The sequence below is a fragment of the Danio rerio genome, chromosome 20, assembly GCF_052040795.2.
Source record: "Danio rerio strain M-AB ecotype USA chromosome 20, GRCz13ab, whole genome shotgun sequence".
In the NCBI taxonomy this organism is placed as follows: Eukaryota; Metazoa; Chordata; class Actinopteri; order Cypriniformes; family Danionidae; genus Danio; species Danio rerio.
The window spans coordinates 32427583-32450000 of NC_141040.1; the positions used below are offsets into that span (position 1 = coordinate 32427583).

The following is a 22418-nucleotide window of genomic DNA, read 5'->3' on the forward strand; positions in this document are numbered from 1 at the left end:
TTCTATCTTTACAAATACAAGCAAGGCTGTTTAGAGCTCAGTTAATGATGTCCGAATTTACAAGTATTTAGGAATGGATGTGTGACGTTTTTTTTCTGGAAAAATTCTGGAATGTCCCTGCCTGTGTGAACAGCGCTTTTTTTTAACTTACCAGTAAAGTCATTCCGGAAATTTTCTGGATATTTACCGCTATTACTGTGTAAAAGGGGTTGCCTAATCCCAAATGCGAATTAGGTGCATTTCCATGTTGTTTTTAGAGCGACTGACTGTAGTATTGGTAACCCAGTAACCAAAAGTAAACAGAGCAAGCATAATGGAGATTAGTCACTAAGTGTAATCAAAGAGCTTAGAATCACCAAGAGGCGACACTCGAGTGCGTTTTGGGAAACAGCCAATAGATGGCGCGGTCGCCATTTTGGAATGAAAACTCCAATAGAACGACAGCATATTACAAGTCTGTAAAATAAACTACAAACTACAAATTAAAAGTGCAGATGATTGTGATAGTAAGTGTTGTATTGTTGTCTTTTTTGTGCTTTTTAAATAAATTAATAAATAAAAAACAAAGCTGCTTGTCATCGCGACAGCAATAAGATCCAAACGACAGCTGCTGTTGCTATGGAACGTTCTATTGAGTGTCGCCTCTTGGTGATTCTAAGCTCTTTGGTGTAATTTATGATACGTCCGATTTATTTATTTATTTTTTTGTGCAAACTGAATTAAGGGATGTTTATTTAAAATTTTATATTTTTCATGCGATACTTCAAAATGCACATTACATAGGATGTTGGAAACCCAGCTAGTGACTCACTCATAATGATACTCTTCACCACCTACTGGCATAATGATGTAGCCTGCTTAAAGTCAGAATGGAGAACCAAAGCTAACTATCTCTTAAGTTCTGCTATGTTTTTGCTCTGCTATGAGAGCAAAACATTGACCTTATCCATACAGCAATAACTCTCTCTCTCTTTCTCTCTCTCTCTGGAAATGTGGACTATTGTCTTCTCTTGTGCAGTCTATTGATCTTTGTCATCTAATTGCTTATCCAAACTCGTTTCTCTGCAGCGGGTGTTGGAAGCAGACGAAAATGGGGACGGTTTTCATGATGATGAGGATTTTGAAGTGGACACACCAAAGAGGAAGCATCGAAACAAAGGCAGGGTGAGTGATGAGCATGACTCATCAAAGTCTGCAGATGCTGTGATGGAAAAAAGGGAAGCAAGAGCAAGAAAAAGAGACAGATCTAGACTGAGACAAGGCCGACTGACACCTGAGAGAGAAATAAATCATGAAAGAGAAATACCTATGATGATCCGTCCGAGATATGGTATTTGAAGAGACGGAGAGAAGATAAAGTGTTGAGAGATCATGTAAATATTGATTCCATGTCATGTATAAAAGCGATTGTCCTGTAATTTGTGATCAGGGTCGAGGCTCTGGGCGCAGGCGAACAGAAGCAGTGGCCAACGACGATCAGGATAAACCCTACGTGTGTGACAGTGAGTGTCCAAGTCATCACTTTAATATGCCAACCTTGTGCCTTAAAGCCAGAGTGACCTGAAAAATACATTTAACTTGTGTATGTTTGAATTAATCAGTATTATGCATTTAAGGCCACTTAGAACAGTGTTTCTCAACCACGTTCCTGGAGGACCACCAACACTGTATGTTTTGGATGTCTCCTTTGTCTGTCATACCTATTACATGTCGTTTAGTCTCTGCTAATGAGATGATGATCTGAATCAGGTGTGTTTGTTTAAGGAGACATGGGCTGTTTCTCAATATGCGTTCTTCAGCGTCCTTGTGTTCTTGTGTAACAACATCAGCAACTGCCAAAGTTCAGTTCCAAACCTCAAGACAGCAAGAACGGAGGATATGTGAATATTCCCGGATGTGTATGGAGTATGGAGGATGCACCGATGCAAAATTGAGCACAAAACTCACTCGAGAAGTCCCACAAGTCATTGTGACTGAATAAAGGAGGTGGGAAGCGCAGCATTTTATATACAGTAGATTTATTATTAAAGTTCAGAGATAACACTTATTTATCTCAAGAGTTTCTCTAAATGATACAGTGAAAGTAAACATTAACATTAAAAAAATCTTAATAAAGGCAAAAACACATTAAGGGTGTTTAAATATGTTTTATTTGTATTGTGCAAAGTATATTTGTAAGGGTTTTGTGCATGTTATATACATTGAAAAGAAAAAAAAACAGTAAATCGTTGTATGAAAGCTGTATGTTAAATTCAATAATTCCGTTAAAAACATGTGAAGGTCATGTGACCATCAGGAACGCAGCATCTCATTTCTCTATCCTCTTGGTCTCATGAGTTCGTTCTTCTGAGATGACCTGGCAAGACTGGTCTTTACAAGAACGTTCTCTGCATTCTTGGAATTGAGAAACAGCCATGGAATATGTGCAGAGCTGGTGCTTCTCTAGGAACATGGTTGGGAAACCCTGACTTAGAACATCTTGTATTTAAAACCTGATTCAAAAGAATAGTTTGAACAAACAAGTTATACATTTGTTTTTCTGTTGAACACAAAAGAAAATATTTTGAAGAAGATTAATGGAAGCTAATGACTTCAGAAGTATTATTTACTTTTGACTAAATAACAACTTTTGTGTTCAGCAGGAAGAAAAATACTTAGACGTATAAAGGAGTAAATGTTTATGTTTGGGTGAACTATCCCTTTAAACCAAGAGTATTTGAATTTTAAAACATAATTAAAAAACCAACATCAATCAAAAAGTGCTCAGGGGTAGCCTAGTTAATGTATCAGTGCTCTTTGTGGGGATTCATCTTAATAAACAGCAAAAAAATACAGTTTTTTACAAATATAACTCAATGAACTTTAGCCTGATGAAGGTCTAAAGTGTTTTCCGAAATGCATAGGGGCAGTTTTAAGGAATAGCCATGTTATTAAAGGCTTTTTCATATTTTTCCCCACATATTTTGAGTGCTTTGGACTTGCTTTTGCTGTTTATTCTGGTGAATAAAAACATGTGAAAAACATTTAGGTATTATTATTATTATTATTAGTGCTGTTTAACAATTAATAATGAATAACCACACACAGAGATATATATGTGTGTGTGTGAATATTCTTAAAGTATATTTTTGTGTGGGCATTTATATAGAAATAGTACATATATTTATTATTTTGACAGCCATATGACCCTGCAGTCCAAGACTGGTAACTCACTGAAGCTAAACAGGATGAGCCTTGTCAGTACCTGGATGGAAGACTGCATAGGAAAACTAGGTTGCTGTTGGATGTGCTGTTAGTAAAGCAAGCAGGGGTGCTCAACTTGCAGGCTGTGTGGGTCATAATGCCCCAGTAAAGTGAAAGGGACACTATACTGTCAGTGGGTGGCGTCTTTTGGATGAGACGTTAAACTGAGGTCCTGACTCTTTGTGGTCATTAAAAATCTCATGGCACTGCTCGTAAAGAGTACACTGCAAAAAATATTACTTAGATTTTTTCTCTTGTTTCAAGTCCAAATATCTAAAAATTCTTAAATCAAAAAGAATTTTCTATATAAGCAAATCATATTGTCTTGTGTTCAGAAAATATATGCCAAAATTAAGTGAGTTTTTCCCTAAAACAAGCAACATAATCTGCCAATGGAGTTAGCAAAATGATCTTACGTCAAAGGGAAAAACAGGATTATTTTGCTTACCCCATTGGAAGATCATTTTGCTTGTTTTAAGGAAAAACTCAATTTTGGAATATTATTTCTGAAAACAAGACGATGAGTTTTGCTTGCCCAAAAAATGTTTCTTGATTTAAGAATTTTTTAGATATTTGGACTAGAAAGAAGACAAAACATCTAAGTAAGAAAAGCATTTTTTTTTTTTTTTTTGCAGTGTAGGGGTGTAACTCTGGTGTCCTTTCCAAAATTCCCACCATTGGCCCTTACTGACCAGGGCCTTTCAATCACCCCTATCCACCGAATTGCCTCGTGTGTGATGAGCCCACTGGCGGTTGTCCTGTGGCTGCTGTCGCATCATCATAGTGGATGCTTCACACTGGTGGTGGTGTGGAGAGACCGCCCCCATTATTGTGAAGCACTTTGGGTGTATGGCCATAGACAGTAAATGTGCTATATAAATACACATTATATTACATATTTAAAAACATAATACATAATACAACACACACACACACACACACACACACACACACACACACACGCACACACACATACACACATACACACACACATATATATATATATATATATATATATATATATATATATATATATATATATATAATTATATTACTATTTAATTATAATGCTCTGAAACTTTTGTTTTGTATTCAAGTAGTCATGATTATTTATTAAACAGCACTATTCTTTTTATATTATATATAAAAAACAGTACTTAAACTATTGTGCTCTCATAATTTTGGACCCCTCTGATTAATAATATAAACTGGCAGAAATATCTAATATATAGGCTTTGACAAATATTGTCTAATTTATGATTAATGTCTCTTTATTCATAATGGGATTTGAACTGTTTTGACTTTACTGCTATTTGGCTGTCTTGTTTTGTGTTCCTCAAAAAAAACTTCTTTCATGTTGTCATATGGTACCTGCCTGTTGTTTCCCATCTTGGCATGGTGGTCTGTTTTAATATCAAGAGCATGTGTCTACCCGAGGAGATACTAGAGCCACTTTGGGTTTGCAGAAGCCTCTCTGAATGTAACTTACTTCTTTTTTTTTTTTTTTTCTGTCTCCTCTTTTGCTTTGTGTCTCCTCTGTTTCAGACAGATACAAACAAAAGCATAACTCAAAAACCGCTGACTCAGGTATTCAGCCTTGTTGCCATCTTCCTCTTGCTCGGACATGTGGGCTATGCTAATGACAAGGCTAATCAGTTAAATGCTTGTGTCGGGAAGGCTTTATTAACATTACTCAGCTAGTTCAGACTTTAATTTCCCCTGTCTCAGTAGCTGCTGTTGATATCTCACACTGCTTGTCTAAAAGCTTTCACGCATGGCTAACAAAAAACAATGCTAAAAAAGCAAAGCTTGAGCACGTAGCCTTTTCATTGACGCATTTAGATTGCAGGCCCTGTTTTAGGTGAAAATCTGCTGCGTTGCTAAAATGATTGACTCTGGACGTGCAGTTTGCTGAAACCAAATGCATGTAGTTGCTTCCCTTTCCTATGATCTGCCTTAATGATTCCTGTGTTCAGCTTTATGATTCAGCCCAGTCTCTTTTTACATTAAATATACACTAGAAGTAGCACAGTTCCTACAAAAGCCAGGTCTGTTACATGAAATACATATTAGCAGGTTAAAGGTGCACTAAGTATTTAAGTCAGTTTTATCCATGAAGAAATAAATAGCATTTATAAAACACCGATATGCAACCTTGTAGAGAAAAAAAAACAAATATATACAGTATAAGCTTTAAGATTTTATATACTACATCTACATACTAGTTCACTAGCTGCTAGTGAAGTGCTATGCACTCCTCTGACCTCAAAAGGTGCTCTGACGACAATGGCTCGAGGCCATGGTCTTTAGTCCTCTTCTTAGAGCAACCAACTCCCATTTATAGAATCGCCAGTTTGCTCCCAGCTCATCCTGGTGGGTTACACGTGGGGGCTCGTCTGGGATGGAAGTGAGGTTTAGGGGATGAGTGTAATGCTGCGTTCACACCAGACGCGAATAAAGCATCAAGCACGAGTGATTTACATGTTAAGTCAATGCAAAGACGGAATGGTGCGATTTGCGCGAGTAGAGAGTTTTTTGCGATTGACGCTCTTAGTGCGGATTTAGCTCGAATTGGGAAATTTGAACTTCAGCAGACATTCGTGCTGCGTTAACCAATCAGGAGCTTTCTCTAGTAGGGGCATAATTATGGGGTCGTGTCTGTTGTTGGTGTTCTGGGGGAAAATCCTCCTGCCGACAACGGACAACAGTTCATCAAACTGTTGTCCGGCTCAGTCGGAATCACCGCTAAAGCAAATATCGCGATTTATCAGCACGTGCCATGAACAGAGGCCAGCTAATGAAGTGCTATGCAGGGAAACCTCACTCCTCTGACCTCAATAGGTACTCTAGCGACAGATGCTTGAGGCCATGGTCTTTAGCCTCCTTGTTAGAGCAACCGACTCCCATACATAGAATCGCCAGTTCAATCCCAGCACAGGGTTGGGTGCAGTAGGACCGATGGGTTACTATTACATACCTTTATTTTACAATAAAAATCACCTTGCAAAAAGTGCTTGTATTAGAAACAAAAAAACTTTACTGCAAACTGTGTTTGTGTTTGCAAATGCTGTGTTTTTGGACACTTAATTGAATGTTATTTGCATTCATGAAATTATTTTATGTGCTTAACCCGTATGCAATAACAACAAAAAAAAAAAAGAGAAAAAACATTCAAAAACATGAAAAACATAAAAAATATGCATTAACTATTAAAAACTACACTGATTTTGATTCTTTAATTTTTGTGCACTATCAGATGAGAATAATATAATATTACTTTTTTTTAAATGTATTATTACTTTCATGGCTTGCCAAGGAAATGATAGATTCTAGAGGAATATACTGTAAACAAAGAATGCTGAAATGGCACTGGAATTAAATATTTCTTGTCTTAAATTGTGTAAGCTGTTTTTGTACCTAGTGAAATGAATACAAAATGTTTTAAAATAGAAACAAAAATGAAGGCTATACATAAACTTTCTAATAAAAATAAAATACTTTTAAAATGAATTCATGCTGTTTGCATTAACACAGACAAAATTATATACAAAAAGAACATCCACAACTTCAGTCTGTTATTTCACACATCAGAATAAGCATTCTTCACTTCTTTAAGGCACGACAAACACAGTGGTTTAAATTGTACTTTTGATTTGAGATGATTCCAAAATGCACTTAAGAAACATTCATGCGAGGTCTCTTTAAGTACATTTAGTGGCCTTTTATTTCATTAATATTATATTATCTGCAAATCCAATAAACTGTTACTGTAAGATTTGAAGTACACTACAAGTGCACATTCAATACAATTAAGCTCCCTATTATTGGATACTTAGTGCTCCTTTAAGTATCATGCGTCAATAAAAAGAATAAAGACAACAAGGAAACAGCATTTTACCTTAAAATTAATTGTGAAAAGGGACTTTGCTTTATTTATTGGGATTTGATTTTTCCAAATGGATTGATTGGGCAGAGTAAGGTACTATTAGTTTGCATTATTATTTAGTTGCCCTGTCCAATCTTTGACTTAAAGCATGAACAAATATTGATAATATTAGTTACTAAACTCTCAAACAGTTTAGTTACTAATTGTTGTTGTTAAAAGTCAAAGTACTTTAGTTAATAAGTAGTTTTTCTTAGTAACCTTTGTCAAATAATGTACAGCTATGGAAAAAATTTGGAGACTGCTTTAAAATAAATATTTTCTCTGAATGAACTGGATTTATTAAGCAATGGGTTTGAGTACACTGCAAAAAGGTTTTTAGCTTTAGCTTAATTTTTTAAATATTTAAAAACAAGCATTTTCTAGACAAATAAAAATTATTTTTTTATATTCAGAATATATCCTAATTATGTGGGTTTTTCCTTTTATATATTTTTCCTTTAAATCATGTTAGTTAAAACGTAAAACGCTCATAACGATGCTCTAAACAGGGTTGAGTAACTATTTCTTTAGAGAAGAACCAAATAATTTCTTTGTGCAAATGATATTGTTTTACACAAACATGCATTTAAAATAAAATCTAATATTGTTTTTGCAAAAATATTAATGATAATGATGATGATGACGATTATTATTATTTTAATTATTATTATCAAGTAGGATATTGTTCAATTATTTATTTATTTTATTTTTTTGAAAAGTCTACTTTTACAATTTGACACATGCAAACCACTGCAGAAATGTTCTGTAGTTCTTCAGGCCCATATCATACAGTACAGATACTTAATAAATAACCTACTATAAATTAAAATCATTAACGTATGCTTTATATATTTGTTTTCACAAGCTTTGGAGACGAAACATAAATTCGGCTTTTAAATAATAGGTTACCTATATAGCTTTCGTCATGAGGCTATGTTCAAAATGACATTAATGCTTTCAAAGTGCACTGCGAAGGGAGCACAACTGTAAACATGAAGATCGCTAAAACTGAACTGTAAAAATACATTGAAAGCAAACTACACCTAAGAGAGATGACTTTAAGGCTTTTTTAGTTTTAATCATTCCAAGTTTAAATGTTAGAATGTTCTAAATGAAAAGGGCATAGGAGAGATAAGTTTGAATAGAACACAGCCTGGAACTATGTTTCGAACTACAGCTCCAAACATGTAGTTCTAAGTGCACAAGTTTGCGACTCAGTTTGCAAATGTTCAATTGAATGATGGATTTGGGAAACATCAAATTAACAAACTATGTTTGTAACGACAGAACTTGCGACCTTAGTTGGCTAACGATGGTTTTGGGAAACGCACCCCTGACAAGATAACCTAATTAACCTAGTTAAGCCTTAAATGTCACTTTAAGCTGTATAGAAGTGTCTTGAAAAATATGTAGTAAAACATTATTTAATGTCATCATAGCAAAGATAAAATAAATCAGTTATTAGAAATAAGTTATTAAAACTATTATGTTTTGAAATGTGTTGAAAAAAAAGCTTTCTGTTAAACAAAAATTTAAATGAATGACTTGAACTGTATATATATTTTTACTTGTATAGAAAATGGTTCTTGATTTAAGGATTTTTAATCATTTGGACTATAAAAAATAGGAAAATTGTAAGAATTTTATACATATTTGGTCTAAAAATTAGGGAAAAAGTAAGAAAAGCCTTTTTTTGCAGTGTATAATGTTAAAATAGTTTTATTTCTGATATTATTTCTTCCAAATTGATAATTTTTCAGGGTTAGTCCATTAAATACTGATTTCTTAACTCTTCTAATGCTAAGACATTGGAATTGTGTTGTATCTAACAATGAATGTAAAAATGAACAAACATGCTCAAAAACATGGAATGTTTCAAAAACATTTCATTTGGAAGAAAGGTGGAAAACAAACAAACAAAAAATGTCATTTAATTCAAACACACAACCATAAATCCAGAGAAACTGGGCATTTTCAACTGGTCTCCTAAGCTGTACATATGCTGTCCTTCTGTATGGTTTGTTCATCCTTTTTTATAGATTGTAGAGGGAGAATTTATGACTGTGAAAATATTGTGCTTACCTTGCTGGTATTGCAGTCTGCAACCCACAGATGCTTGACATGTTTACTGCGTCCTCCTGTAGAGAGAAGGAAATGAGCTTTACATAATATGACAACCTATAACAGCAAACCATTTGTATTCAGTATCCATGAAACACATCAACACTGTGATACAGTTATGTGATATAGCTCATGTCTGTAATCTAATATGCCACTGACATTAATGTGTTGTCAGTAATCAGACCACAGTAAGATAGCACTTAACCACATTAAAAGCTAGATATACTGTAAAAACACCCAAGACATACAGTATCAGTGACAGATTCTGACCACATTTAATAAAGCTGTTGTTCAATATGCGGTGCCTAACGGTGATATTGGCACCCTTGGTAAATATGAGCGAAGAAGGCTGTGAATAAAAATAATAGTCTTTTCTTGAAACCCTTCCAAACAATTTGTGGCAATGAAGGTAATGTTGGATTGTAATTGTATAGACTATCTGTCCCCAAGACCCAACTAACCTCCTTAACATATTGTTAAATGATTGTCTCTTAATTTAATTATTTATAACATATTAAATTAACAAATAAATACTTGCATTTGCATAAATGTAAAATAGATACTTCTCCTCTAAGTTACTTTAACATGACTCATTTTATCATGTTAAGAAACACATTACTCTATCAAACACGAGTCAAAACTGTCACATTTAAGAGACGCAGATCTATGGAACAACAAAGAATTTTGAGCTACTAATCGTCATTGTGTAACTCGCTCTAGATTTCTCACAGGATGATTTTCACCTCATTCATTCATTTTTTTTTTTTGTCGGCTTAGTCCCTTTATTAATCCGGGGTCGCCACAGCGAAAAGAACCACCAACTTATCCAGCAAGTTTTTACGCAGCGGATGCCCTTCCAGCCGCAACCCATCACTGGGAAACATCCACACACACATTCACATCACACTACGGACAATTTAGCCTACCCAATTCACCTGTACCACATGTCTTTGGACTGTGGGGGAAACCGGAGCACCCAGAGGAAACCCACGCGAAGGCAGGGAGAACATGCAAACTCCACACAGAAACACCAACTGAGCTGAAGTTCGAACCAGCGACCCAGTGACCTTCTTGCTGTAAGGCGACAGAACTACCTACTGCGCCACTGCCTCGCCGATTTTCACCTCACAAATCATAAATCTTTCATGGAAGACCCGATTGGATAGAGGTGATCCCTACTTAATAGACCACAATATCAATCAACTTCCTTGTGCAAATGTTCATGGGAGCCAGTAGTGTCAATTACTTGTACTCTTTGAAATCCTTCATTTCGAAGGGCCCTGCAAACTGGCCAGTTTTGAGCACTTTGGTTTGGAATGAGACTGCAATATGGACGCCATGATTGATTCTTTTTCAAGAACCCTTCAAAGGGTAGGGTTGCACCAGCTGTTCGCAAGTTCTTTTTTTTTAAACTGGAACGTAAAGTACACACTAGGGGCTTAACTACTAGCTAGTTTGTAACTAAATTTGTGCTCACTTCGGTTGCACCACATGTTCTTAAAGTGAACCGTAGTTAGTTGGTCATAAGCTCTCCGTAAAGTCATGCGTAGTCGCGTTGAATGACGTAAAATCCATTAAGAAGCATTTAAATCTTTAAACTGCTTTAAAATTCTGCAACTAACGCATCAATATATAACTTTCCTATGAAAATTAAATAATAAATTACATTTTATAGTACATTACATTACAGACAGTCACTATAACAGATGACCCACACACCTGCATCACAAGCTGTGAATGCTCACGAATACACATGAAGTTATCAAAACGTTAAACTTGAAATTCTCGTTTTAATTGATATATACAGTTAACACAAATAACTCCTTTGGGAGAAAGAACTCCTCTGAGATTTGGGAGGAAAATAAGGCTTTGAGTGGAGGGAGATCATTCTTTATTATGATCGAGAGCTCCACAATGTAAACTAATCTCGCTGTCATCTCTTTTCTACCATTATACATGGAGGGAGGCTGTCATAAATATTTAGTTGGAACGTATCGTTACGTTTAAACTAAGTTTGGTGGTGCAACACAAAAATATTTAGTAATGTGTAAGTTGTAGCTTAGTCCCTTTAATTCACAACTAGGCTACGTTTTAACTTACACACTGCTGGTGCAACCAACTCCAGGTGTACTAAAAAATTGACAACATCAAAGCAAATAAACGTAAAAATAAATATTTTGCTGATATAAATTTCCACAATTTCCACAATTAAAGCCGCTTTTTCATTACCATTACCAAATGTGCAACCTGTTGCGAATACAAATAGTTATTGGCCCAGAATTCTATATATTTAACAAAAAAAAGTTTTATATAAAATGGTGCCACGTTTGCATTTATTTGTTCTCAATTTTGGTAGTATTTTCAGCAAATGATCAAAAGTTAAATGATTAATACATTTTATACACAGTCATCTTTGCTTATGTGTAACATGGGGGCCAATATTAGTGCATGTCACTACGTATTAAGTAATATCTATAGCTTTTCTCTAAGAAGATCACACCACCAATTATGCTTCCTAAATTCCTGCAAATTACAGGTGCAGTGAGTGCAGAGCACCTGCTAGGACAGCTATAGCAGCACATGTAGGTGTTCATAGAGAAAGACTGTGGGGTTGCAGTGCTAATACTGTGCCTTCAACGCTCTTCTTACACCCCGCATGTCTCTCTCTCTCTCTCTAGCTGAGAACATGCAGTGTAGATTTTGTGATAGCGCTTTGACTCCACAGCTAGCTGCTTTGTGAATTTCTTAGATGTGTATTAGCATCCCAGCTTGAGTATTAGCATAACTTAGCATTACTGGAGTATTTTTTTGCCTGTAAAATGAATCTCTCTGTAACCAATTTTCTTTGTCTTAGTTTGTGGCAAGCGTTACAAAAACCGTCCTGGACTAAGCTACCATTACGCCCATACTCACCTTGCTGAAGAGGAAGGTGAGGAAGAACGGGAAACCGAAATCCCTCAATCTCCTCCTGTCCATCATGAGAATCATAAACGTAAGTCATTTTGTTGTTTAAACTGTAAGAAAATTGTTTTATATTGTGAAATCTGAAAATGCAAATTATGCCTACTAAGCCTAGTGGTGTGCGACATGTGCTGCAAGGTTATAATAGTTTTGGGTTTTTTCGTTGGTTTTAGTTTTTATTTCGTTTTGACTTTTTGTTTACAAATTCAGTTAGTTTTAATTACTAGTTTTTATTAGTTTTTATTTCGAAATGGCATAGTTTTAGTGTCGTGTAGTTTTTAGTAGTTTCAGTATTAGTTTTAGTTTTTTTTTCAAGAAAGATATTTGTTAGGTGCAAGATTCAAAATCATCAGAATTAATATTGTATAATCGAAACTCAACCTAAGATACATTTTTTGAAGCATGTATTAGGACACATGAACACTATCATCTACCACTAACATCTACTCGTCCACAAATTCAAATTTAATAGCCCACAAGATAGCTGCCTTAAATAAAATATGTGTTAAGGCTGCTTCTGAGGTTAGATACACAGTAGTGATGGGAATTTCAGATCTTTAACGCAAACAGGATCTTTTTTGACAAAGCTCCTATGTCAGGACTTAACATATCAAAAATATGTAGTCAGCAATCATAATTGCAGTCAGTTAAAACATCATCATGATCTGAAAAGTTTCTAACAATGAAGTTTTGCAACCCAACTGAAGCATGATTCACTCATTTAAATTCTATTTTGACATTGTGACATAAATTTACGTTTCGCCAGATCCTCTCATTTAAGCCCTCGGTTTACCCACTTCAGTTGTTCAAGTTTAGTTCAGTCACAGCAGGCTGCCATGTATTGTTTAGGTTCGGTTCACCATCTGCTCAATCAAGCATGCACAGTATTATCGATTCACTGCTTCTCAAATCTGATCTCATTGTACTGTTCTAATAACTTAATAACTCAGTATATATTGGTTTATTTCCAGTCAGAGGGGGGTATAAGGCATGTTAAAAAGTTAGTCATTTTTGGATAAGGGTGTTTATTGGAGACGCAAATCGTTTCAAATGATTCAGTTTGATTTGGTGAACTAGTTCAACTGGTTCACTTTGAAGATCCAGTTAAAATGAACGATTCGTTCACGATTGCAATCACTAATACAGAAATAAATCCCATTATTGAGTACAAATGTGTTGAAGTTATAATTTTAGGTCTCTGTATTTAATGCTGTTTAATGCTGTGTTAAATACATTTACAAAGACGAAAACAAAAAATGTTTTTGCTATAGTTTTAAATACGTTCTTTCAGTTAGTTTTGTATGTACACAATACAGATTCAGGTAGTTCCAGTTTAAAAAAAAAAAAAAAACCTTTATTTTTTATTTCAGTTTACGAAAATTATTTTAAATTTTAGTTTTAGTTTTTTTTTCGTTTTTGTGAACTATAATAACCTTGATGTGGTGCATTCCCAAATCATAGATCTTTCCCAATCTCATCCACCACTCTTTCTCCGACTTTATTTCTCGTCACTACTTTCACTGTGCTATCATATTTTTTTAGAGGATTGAGACCAAATATTGTCATTAGATATGGCTAAAACAAAATATATTTCATGTTTAACCACTATAGAATCATACATCAAATACCATCTTAAGTGTCCGTGGTAAGGATGCTCTCCTTACTTAGACTACCTGGGAAGTGTAATAGCATTTACAATTTGTTCTTTTGTTCACCTCTGTTGTTGTTCTATGACCCTAATCCTTTAATTTGCCCTATTTTTACAGCACAGAAAGCGCCTGATGGTTCGATCATCCCTAATGACTACTGTGACTTCTGTCTGGGAGACTCAGGCTCTAACAGGAAGACAGGCCAGGCCGAGGAGCTGGTTTCCTGTTCAGACTGCGGCCGCTCTGGTGAGTCCCTTCACTTCACCATCTTCTATGTTGCTCACAGTTACAGTATCTGCCCATGTTAGATCAAGATTCCACCTCCATTGTGCCCTTATTTCACTCTGAGGGAGATGATTAGTATGGCATAGTTGAATTTATAAAATAAAAGATTTTAAAATGCATTGCCAGATGTTTTAGTAGCAAATTACAAACATGCAAAAGCTGTCAAAATCAGCTTTCCGAGATTTCTCTCTCTCTGTCTCTGTCTGTAATCAGCATAACAATAGGGGTGTGCGATATTACTCCTCTATGTATAGTTAGGTAATTATAATATTAATAATGTATGGTATTATAATAATGTATGATAATAAAATAACCATATAATTGTAAAAGCAACTTGTTCTCTTTTTTTAAGATCATAAGATATCAGTTAATTTTAGAAGAGTATATGTTTGCAAATATTAAGGTGTGCGATCGCATATGAGATATTGATTTTGCACAACAGTTCCTTCTCAAACAAGAAGTTATTATTGAGCGGGTTACATTTTAGACACAATTTTGCAGGTTGTGTATGCCAACAAAAAAATTTGAACAGACCATTTGTGCATCTCAGAGCAACACTGTTGTGTTTTAAACGAATTGAGAGAACTACTGCTTTAATGATAATTTCATACGGTCACTTGCTTCATTTCTAAACAAATCATACATTTTAAATAAATAGTTTGCGCGAGTGATCCAGTGACTCTCTTTTAAAGATAAGGACTTGCTGCCATCTACTGGTGGCTTTAGTATCACATTTAAATAACCATGACAAAAATATTGAGATTATTTTCTGCCAGTATCGCATACCCCTATGTAGAGTTCATGGTGCTCTAAAATGGGTCAGATTACAGTAGCTGTATTTTAGGTCAGTAAACTCTTGACTACAAATCAGAAGCACTTAAATGTTGTTTTATTTTTGACATTAAGTTTAATACATGGTATTCTTTTACGTAAAATAAGCATAAATATATATAATCATTACACGCACATCACTCTTGTTTTAAAGGATATTTTGAAAAAGGGTTTGTATACATAGGACAACAGATAAATGCCAAATAACTATGAATATTTTATGTCATAGAAAGTATAATATCTGCAATTTCCTGATCTGATATTGAGTACATTTTAAATATGTTTCCACCTAAAGAACCATTCTAAATCTTATTTAGTGCTTTATCATGTCATGCGTAAATATTTCATCAGCTTGTTTGTGCATATCCCATCTTTTCATGTTTTATTTATTTATTTTTCTCTTTGCTAGAGCTTGTTTGTTCATTTGATTTCTGAAATTTCATTGAGTGTGGTTTGAGTTTGGCTTGACATAACCATGTCATGTTCAAATGATTTTCCAGACACAGATTAATTCTACTAGAAAGGCTTTTTAATGGAGAGTTGCCATTAGCGATTGATTTGAACCCTAAATAGGTTTAATCTGTGCCCTTGAAACCAACACAGATTTCCACTGCTTTCATGCAGTTATTTATCTTTTGCAGTTTTGGTGTTTATTCGTGAATTACTTCAATATTTTGGATCATGTTAAATCATGTTCACATTTAAAAATGTAATAACTATAGTTGACTATACTAGAATAATAATACTGATGATATAGTATTTCATTAAGGTATGTTGTGCAACAGACAAACAATATATATATATATATATATATATATATATATATATATATATATATATATATATATATATATATATATATATATATATATATATATATATATATATATATATATATATATATATATATATATATACAAACACACACACACACAAACACACACCATTTCGCAAGGCTGATGCAAAGACAAAAAAGTCCAACAGCATCTTGCACCCAATTTAGATTTCTTAGGCTGAAAAAAAAAGAAACTTAAGGTAGCAGACTTTGAGTTCAATTGCTTTTTGTTTTATAATTATTTCCAACCTTCCACTTAGTATACAAGCCTTTACAATAGGTGTGTGAGCCAAATGCTAAAGTATTGAGAACAAGCATTTACTTGCTGTGGACTTTTTGTTTATTTTAAGTGCTTGTCCAAGTGCTCTTGCTGTCATATGGTCCAGGGAAGGGTCAAATATCCCACGTTTATTTGCTTCAATTATTTTTTGAATTCTTAACATGCTTAAAGGCTTTATCTCAGTTCACATGTGCAAAATATACTCATATTTATTTTGCTCATATGCTTTCATTCTTTATGTTTTTCTTTCCTGGCTGTGTGATCCATTGCCTTCTCATAAATAAATGCTATACCAAGCACAGGGAGAGACCAAATAATGTATTCTTCAGTAAAAAAAAAAATAAATAAAAAGAATTAAAGGGATAATTCACCCAGAAATAAAAACATTATACATTCAGTGTCATCTTTTTCAAGACTGTATGACTTTAGGGCTTCTAACACTGCTCTAAACTGGAATTATAGCTTGCAACACTATTTGTAACCCCAGGTAAAGCAACATTTACCACTTAATTTAGAATCTTCCTTTTTGCCAGAGTTATGAAATAATGAGTAGAATTAGTACTGCATTTATAGTGCCAAACACTGACATGTTTTATTTCAAGATGCTTAGCAACCAACAGCCAATTAAAAGCATCACGAGAACACAGTCTGTGTGTCTGAAATCGCATACAGTCAGAGTAGGTTCTGCATTTGAATTTGAATTTTGCAGCTGTTGAAAAAAAAAGTTCTGTATACTATGTGTATATACGTACTACATCTATACTACATCCGTGATGTTTTCATTTTTACATGACCTATTTTCATCAGTTGTGTTGCTTTACTTCCATTCATAAATCCTAAAATGTGCAATTCAGACTGGTCCCCTTGTGCAATTCAGTGGAAGTTGTTATCTGGGTTCTTCTGGTCTACTGATTTTCAAATACGTATTTATACGTACTACTCTCCTTTAACAAAGTATGCAATTTTGCACACTGAGCTACTGTTACTTCAGTGTTTGCGGGGGGAAAAATATGGAAAAGGACTTGTAATTAGTGTGAAGAGACCGTTCAAAAATACAGCTCCTCTTCAAAGCACCGGCTGAAGATTTTCAGCTGATTACAAAGCTGGCTTTACTGACGAAAGTACAAATGAAATTTGCATTCGATTAATAGTGCAGTGCTAAGGCAAAAAAGGCTACAATCCTGGCTGTGTTTTTTCAGAGGCTAGCATATGTTTTCACTTTTAAATAATTAGAAAGCAACATTTAACAAAAAAGTTTAAAAATAGAATGGATGATAGGTACGTTATCATAAAGGTCTCTTTTGTTGATCATAAGAGGCATCTCAAGGCCCAGGCAGTGAACTTATCCCGCACAACTCCTAATTGCTACCTTCTGTTACACATGGCATTTCTGGCATGGGTGGTTCATAACAAAGTCAGAAAAAAAATTCAAAATATGAGAAAATCAGTAGCTAGTACAGCAGATATTTCATATTAAGGCATATAATCTCAAATGAAAAAATAAATGCCATGTTTCAGAAGTATCCACAACTAGATGCTTTGAGAAGAATGCAGATATTTTCAGTTGGCTTCGAGGTAAACGCAGCCTTAAAGTCTGCTTTCCACTGCACACTACAAGCGACAGACCGGAAGTCATTAATTTCCAATGGAGAGTAGTCCGTGAGCTGAGTGGAGTTCCGATTATCTCCGGATGCAAAAAATATCGGATCTGAATTGCGCTGCGGATTCGTTGAAATATTTAAACTCCTGCGACTAGACCATATGCGACCGGCCGACCAGATGTGATGTATTCCAGTGTTGTCCAAGCAGGTCTGTGTGCACGAGATGAGAAATATTAGTTTTTTCAATACTTTTTGAATCAGAAGAAGTCTATATTTAAAAAAAATAAACATTTCTATTTATAAATATAAGTAATAAAGTAATAAAAATATATTTGTTATGTTGTCTCCACATTCCCTCCAATATTTCTAGCGGTCTATGAGTTCCTAGTATTCTTTCATTCATTCATTCATTCAACCATGGTTAAAGCACAGAGAATAATGGCTCTTGCTTTTGCACTCCATTATTTTAGACACTGTGAGAACAGCTTCTCTCCCATGGTGCATGTCAGAACTGAAAATTCTGTGCAACTGCCAGAAGGGGGATGTATTCCGACAGTCGTGTCCAAATGTCGTGTGCAGTGGAAAGGCAACTTAAGATTTACAGTGTAAAAGCATCAAAAAACAGTATCAATTGTTAACTGCAGGTTTGGTATTACAACACATGATTCCATTTAAAACCCATGTGAAATCAAAGTTTACTATGTTTATTTTGCTAGTGCACATTGTTATCCGCTTGTTAAGGGTGACGTCACGCGAAGCAGCTGGGGAGACTCAACGAATGGTAATAATAAACATTTACAAAGCGATGTAAAACCTTCGAAAATTATAATCGCTAAATTAAGCCCACTAAATAAGTAATCTTCAATCAAGGTCTGACGATTTGAAGTGACAGTGCTTTGATTTCCTGTTGACATCAGTTTGACGGTTTCTGCCACAATATCTTTAACTACACTCCTCTTACTGCTAGTTTGCTCAAAAAGAAATCCCTGCCCGCTACTCAATATTTAATTTCAGTTGGAAGTACATAGTACATTAGGTTGGAAGATACATACTGAATTCAGCAACGTCAGATTCACAGACTTTAAATGGAATTTAGGATGACCCAGGTTTAACTATTTATTGTGTAAAAAGCCTTCTTTTGTTTAATAAAAAAGTCATACAGTTTTAAAACAGCTTTCAGAGATGAACTTTCATTTTGGGGTGAATTATCACAAAAATTGGGATTTACATGGGATTAAGGGGCTGCAACTTTAATCTAGAACTGATACTAAGCTCATATGCAGGAACATACATAAATGTTTGAGTAACGGCAAGTACTGCAAGTTGTCCAAGCTCAGAGGAGTCCTAGCTGACTGCAGTGTTACTTGTGTGTGTTTCCACTGTGATGCTGATATGTCCGTCATGCATGTCAGCTGATCGGGTCGGTGGGACCAGGGCGAAGAGGAGGACGGCGGGAGTTCTGGACATGTTCGGAGACACGTCAGAAAGCGAGGCATCCACCTTTCACGGCTTTGAAGAGGACGACCTGAACGGGCTTCTGTCCGACGACAGCACAGGCTCACCTGAGTACAGATAGGCAAAGGAAAAACCTGCATCACACAAACTCTTGGCATGTGTCTGCTGCCTGTTTTTTTTTTTTTTCCTATTTTTTGTTCCCTGTTGTTTTGCAGCAGCATGCATAATGGAATCACAACTCCAGACACTTCAGGAATTGCTTTCAAAGGACAAGTTGCAGCCTTTTATAACTTAAGGAATGTTGTTTTTATTTGCTTCAATCTTCTGTATACCGAGAGGTGCTAGTTATGGGACAGAGGAGCCATTTACTTCTGGACTGTTTGTTTTCCGTAATGGAAAATTGCAGGGACGTTACCAATGTGTGGATTACGCATCACCATGTAAGATACAAATGCCTACTATGTGGAAAATTTATAGTTAGAAATGAAAGAATTTCAAACCTCAAGGAGGAGACAATTCTCAACTTGTGTCTGTAGGTCGGATAGCGAAGAAGGTTTTTTTTGTGTTGTTGTTCCTACCTCTGGATAAATACAATATTTGCCAAGAAAGGGATCACAAGAAAGCAGAGGCCAAGCCCTGGCTGGATCCAGTTTGCCGAGAGGTAAGAGCCAGTTGGCATTTAAATGTCCATCTCTCCTCCTTTCTCAGGACAGCTACAGCAACAACAAAGAAAATTAAAATCAGTTTGCTGGAGGATACATGATACTTGGCCTCTCCCTAGTGTTGTGTAAGAACACGGACTCATATTGTGGAGTAATTTCCCTTTACTATTCAGGAAACTCTCCTTAAACCCACAGGTACAAGCAAGGGTACAATTGTAGCATACGTGCAATGATTCTAACGAAGGCTTTGTTTTCGCAAATAAAATCTGGACCACTCACCTCCGTTAAGAGATCCAGCTCTGAGGATGGACTGTGTACGTGTAATCGCAAATAATACACTGGACTGCAAGCACATAAGCTTCCTATGTTCAAAAAGAAATAAAATGCAGTAAATGTGAACTAGAAAACAGAATACATGCAATAAAAGGCACAATACGCATTAGTCACAGGGACATCATCACCCAGGTAATATGGGGATATTTCATTGCATCCATTTTCTACGAACAAAATCAGCTATATTTGCTCTTTAAAAGGCTCTTCTATTTATTGTTATGGTGATCTCATGTGTCACTTTTGAATTGAAACATGTTCCGCATTAATGCTTTCAATCCTGTCTCTATTTCAGGGCTCCATGTCTCTATTTTTCTTTCTTGGAAAACAATAATATAATTTATTAAGATGTTGTATAATGTATATAGGCCCACAAATGGTTGAAGGCTAAACCAGTTGTTCTGTAACATCTCCGATGCTCTTTCTCCCAGTGTTTCAATGTCTGAAGTTGAAGAAAATGTTTTGATGTTTAACATTTGACGTTCCATTCTTTCGACACGAAGCCAAAGGGCAACATCGGAAGAGATGATGCTTGTAACTGCTTTTGTGTCATGCAGACCTGTGGCACAAACCACACAAACAGACAGACACGCTTCATCCAACCTGCCATCCATGCTGTGGTCGCTGCTGAGTCCTGTTACTCCAAATGTCAGCCTGCAAGTCTTTCACTGGATTTTGTTACTGAAAAACATTAAACATTTTACATTTTATGAATTATTCTTTGAGTTCAGTTTGTTTCACAGAAATATTAGAACAAATAGTACCTTTAAATACTTGATTATCATGTAAAATGTACATGTTATTATATCAAACAAAGTAAAGTATGCAGATCTTTTATAAGCAATTTACAATTGGATCATTGAAGTGAATATATGAGATCAGTTCCCCCTTGAGTTCCCATGAACATGTTGCACAACAAAACAACAGTGTATTGTTTACCTTTTAAAACCTAGTAAACTAATATTTGAATATTATTTTTAATTATGCTGGAAATGTGTGCCATATTTCTTTCTTAAATATATGCCAACTGCTGTTATGTTTTCCTGGACAATATTTATGAAATGACTTTCCATTTTCCAAGTGATTATTGGAACCATTATTACTTATCGTTTCTATGCAACTAAGAGAACATTATTGCAAATAGTACACCTAAAGGGGACCTATTATGCAAAAATCACTTTTACATGTGGTTTAAACACAGTTGTGCAGAAACAGTGTGTAAATGTTGCCAGCCTCTAATAGTAAAAATGAACTAATTTTATTTTTTTATAATCACGCTAGATAAAAACATTCTAGAGAAACACCTTGATTGACCTTCTTCCTTTTGTAATGTCATCAGAGAGGGAAAGCCCCGCCCACAGGTGACAATAGCCCCTTTCACACATACAGACCTTTCCAGGTAATTAAAAAGGGATTATGTGTGCACAGGCCTTTTTTTGACAATACAGGTAAATTCGTCCAGAAAGAGTAGCTGTAACATTACTGGTAATTTCCCGGAATGCAGCTCTGTGTGAATGCAGATGGAAAATTGCCAGATAGAGCGCGTCACATTTAGAACGTGCTGACATGAGACATTCAGACACATTCACATCCGTGCTGTTTATGAAAATAAAATCTTTTGAATATTTTTCCAGACACATTTAGCTGCTAGTCAGATAACATTTCTATGTTCCTTCTTCATGCCAACTGTGTAAAAATTATCGATAAAATGCTAATGATAAACCGCTGTTTGTTTACCTTTAAGCTCTGCTTCAGTTGCTTGACTCGTGTGCATGTGAAGGACTGCTCCGGTGAGCGCACACACACATTATGTGATATGTGAAAGTGTTCCTCCATATGTTTTCATCAAAGTTGTTCACAATACTTATCCATCCACAGAGTTTGTAAAGTAGTCAAATGTGTAAACATTTAGCTGTGATTCTTGCTTCTGCCTTTGGATGTCTCAAGGACAAAGCAGCTGCATGAATGCTTAAGCTTTAAATAAAAGTGAAACCATCAACAAAAGCCCGACCCCTTCTATGTTTACAAATTCAAGCCCAGCGGTTTAGAGGTCATTTCTGATTTATGACGTCAGAATTTACCAGTATTTAGGAATGGATGTGTGATGGTCTTTTCTGGAAAAATTCCAAAATGTCTTTGCCTGTGTGAACAGCGTTTTTATTTTAATTTTTTATTTATCGTTAGAGTCGTTCCGGAAAAATACCAGATATTAAGCGGTATCACTGTGTGAAAGGGGCTAT

At 35.3% G+C, this 22418-nt stretch overlaps 2 protein-coding genes across 5 annotated transcripts in view; both read left to right on the forward strand.

Annotated features, from left to right (window-relative positions):
• The window catches only part of LOC147839360 (uncharacterized), a 963858-nt gene that overhangs the window by 81367 nt on the left and 860073 nt on the right, over positions 1 to 22418 (forward strand). The window lies entirely within an intron of this gene.
• dpf3 (double PHD fingers 3) overlaps positions 1 to 22418 on the forward strand; it is a 74113-nt gene that overhangs the window by 40371 nt on the left and 11324 nt on the right. The window contains exons 5-10 of one of the 4 annotated variants that reach the window (XM_087297412.1): positions 1069 to 1164; positions 1430 to 1502; positions 4789 to 4830; positions 12144 to 12281; positions 14017 to 14145; positions 19144 to 20892. In XM_087297412.1, coding sequence (XP_087153538.1) covers positions 1069 to 1164; positions 1430 to 1502; positions 4789 to 4830; positions 12144 to 12281; positions 14017 to 14145; positions 19144 to 19307 — 642 coding nt within the window. In that variant the 3' untranslated portion in view covers positions 19308 to 20892. Of the gene's footprint in view, positions 1 to 1068; positions 1165 to 1429; positions 1503 to 4788; positions 4831 to 12143; positions 12282 to 14016; positions 14146 to 19143; positions 20893 to 22418 lie in introns of those variants that run through there. The other 3 variants (XM_087297413.1, NM_001111169.1, XM_087297411.1) reach the window with 3 other exon arrangements.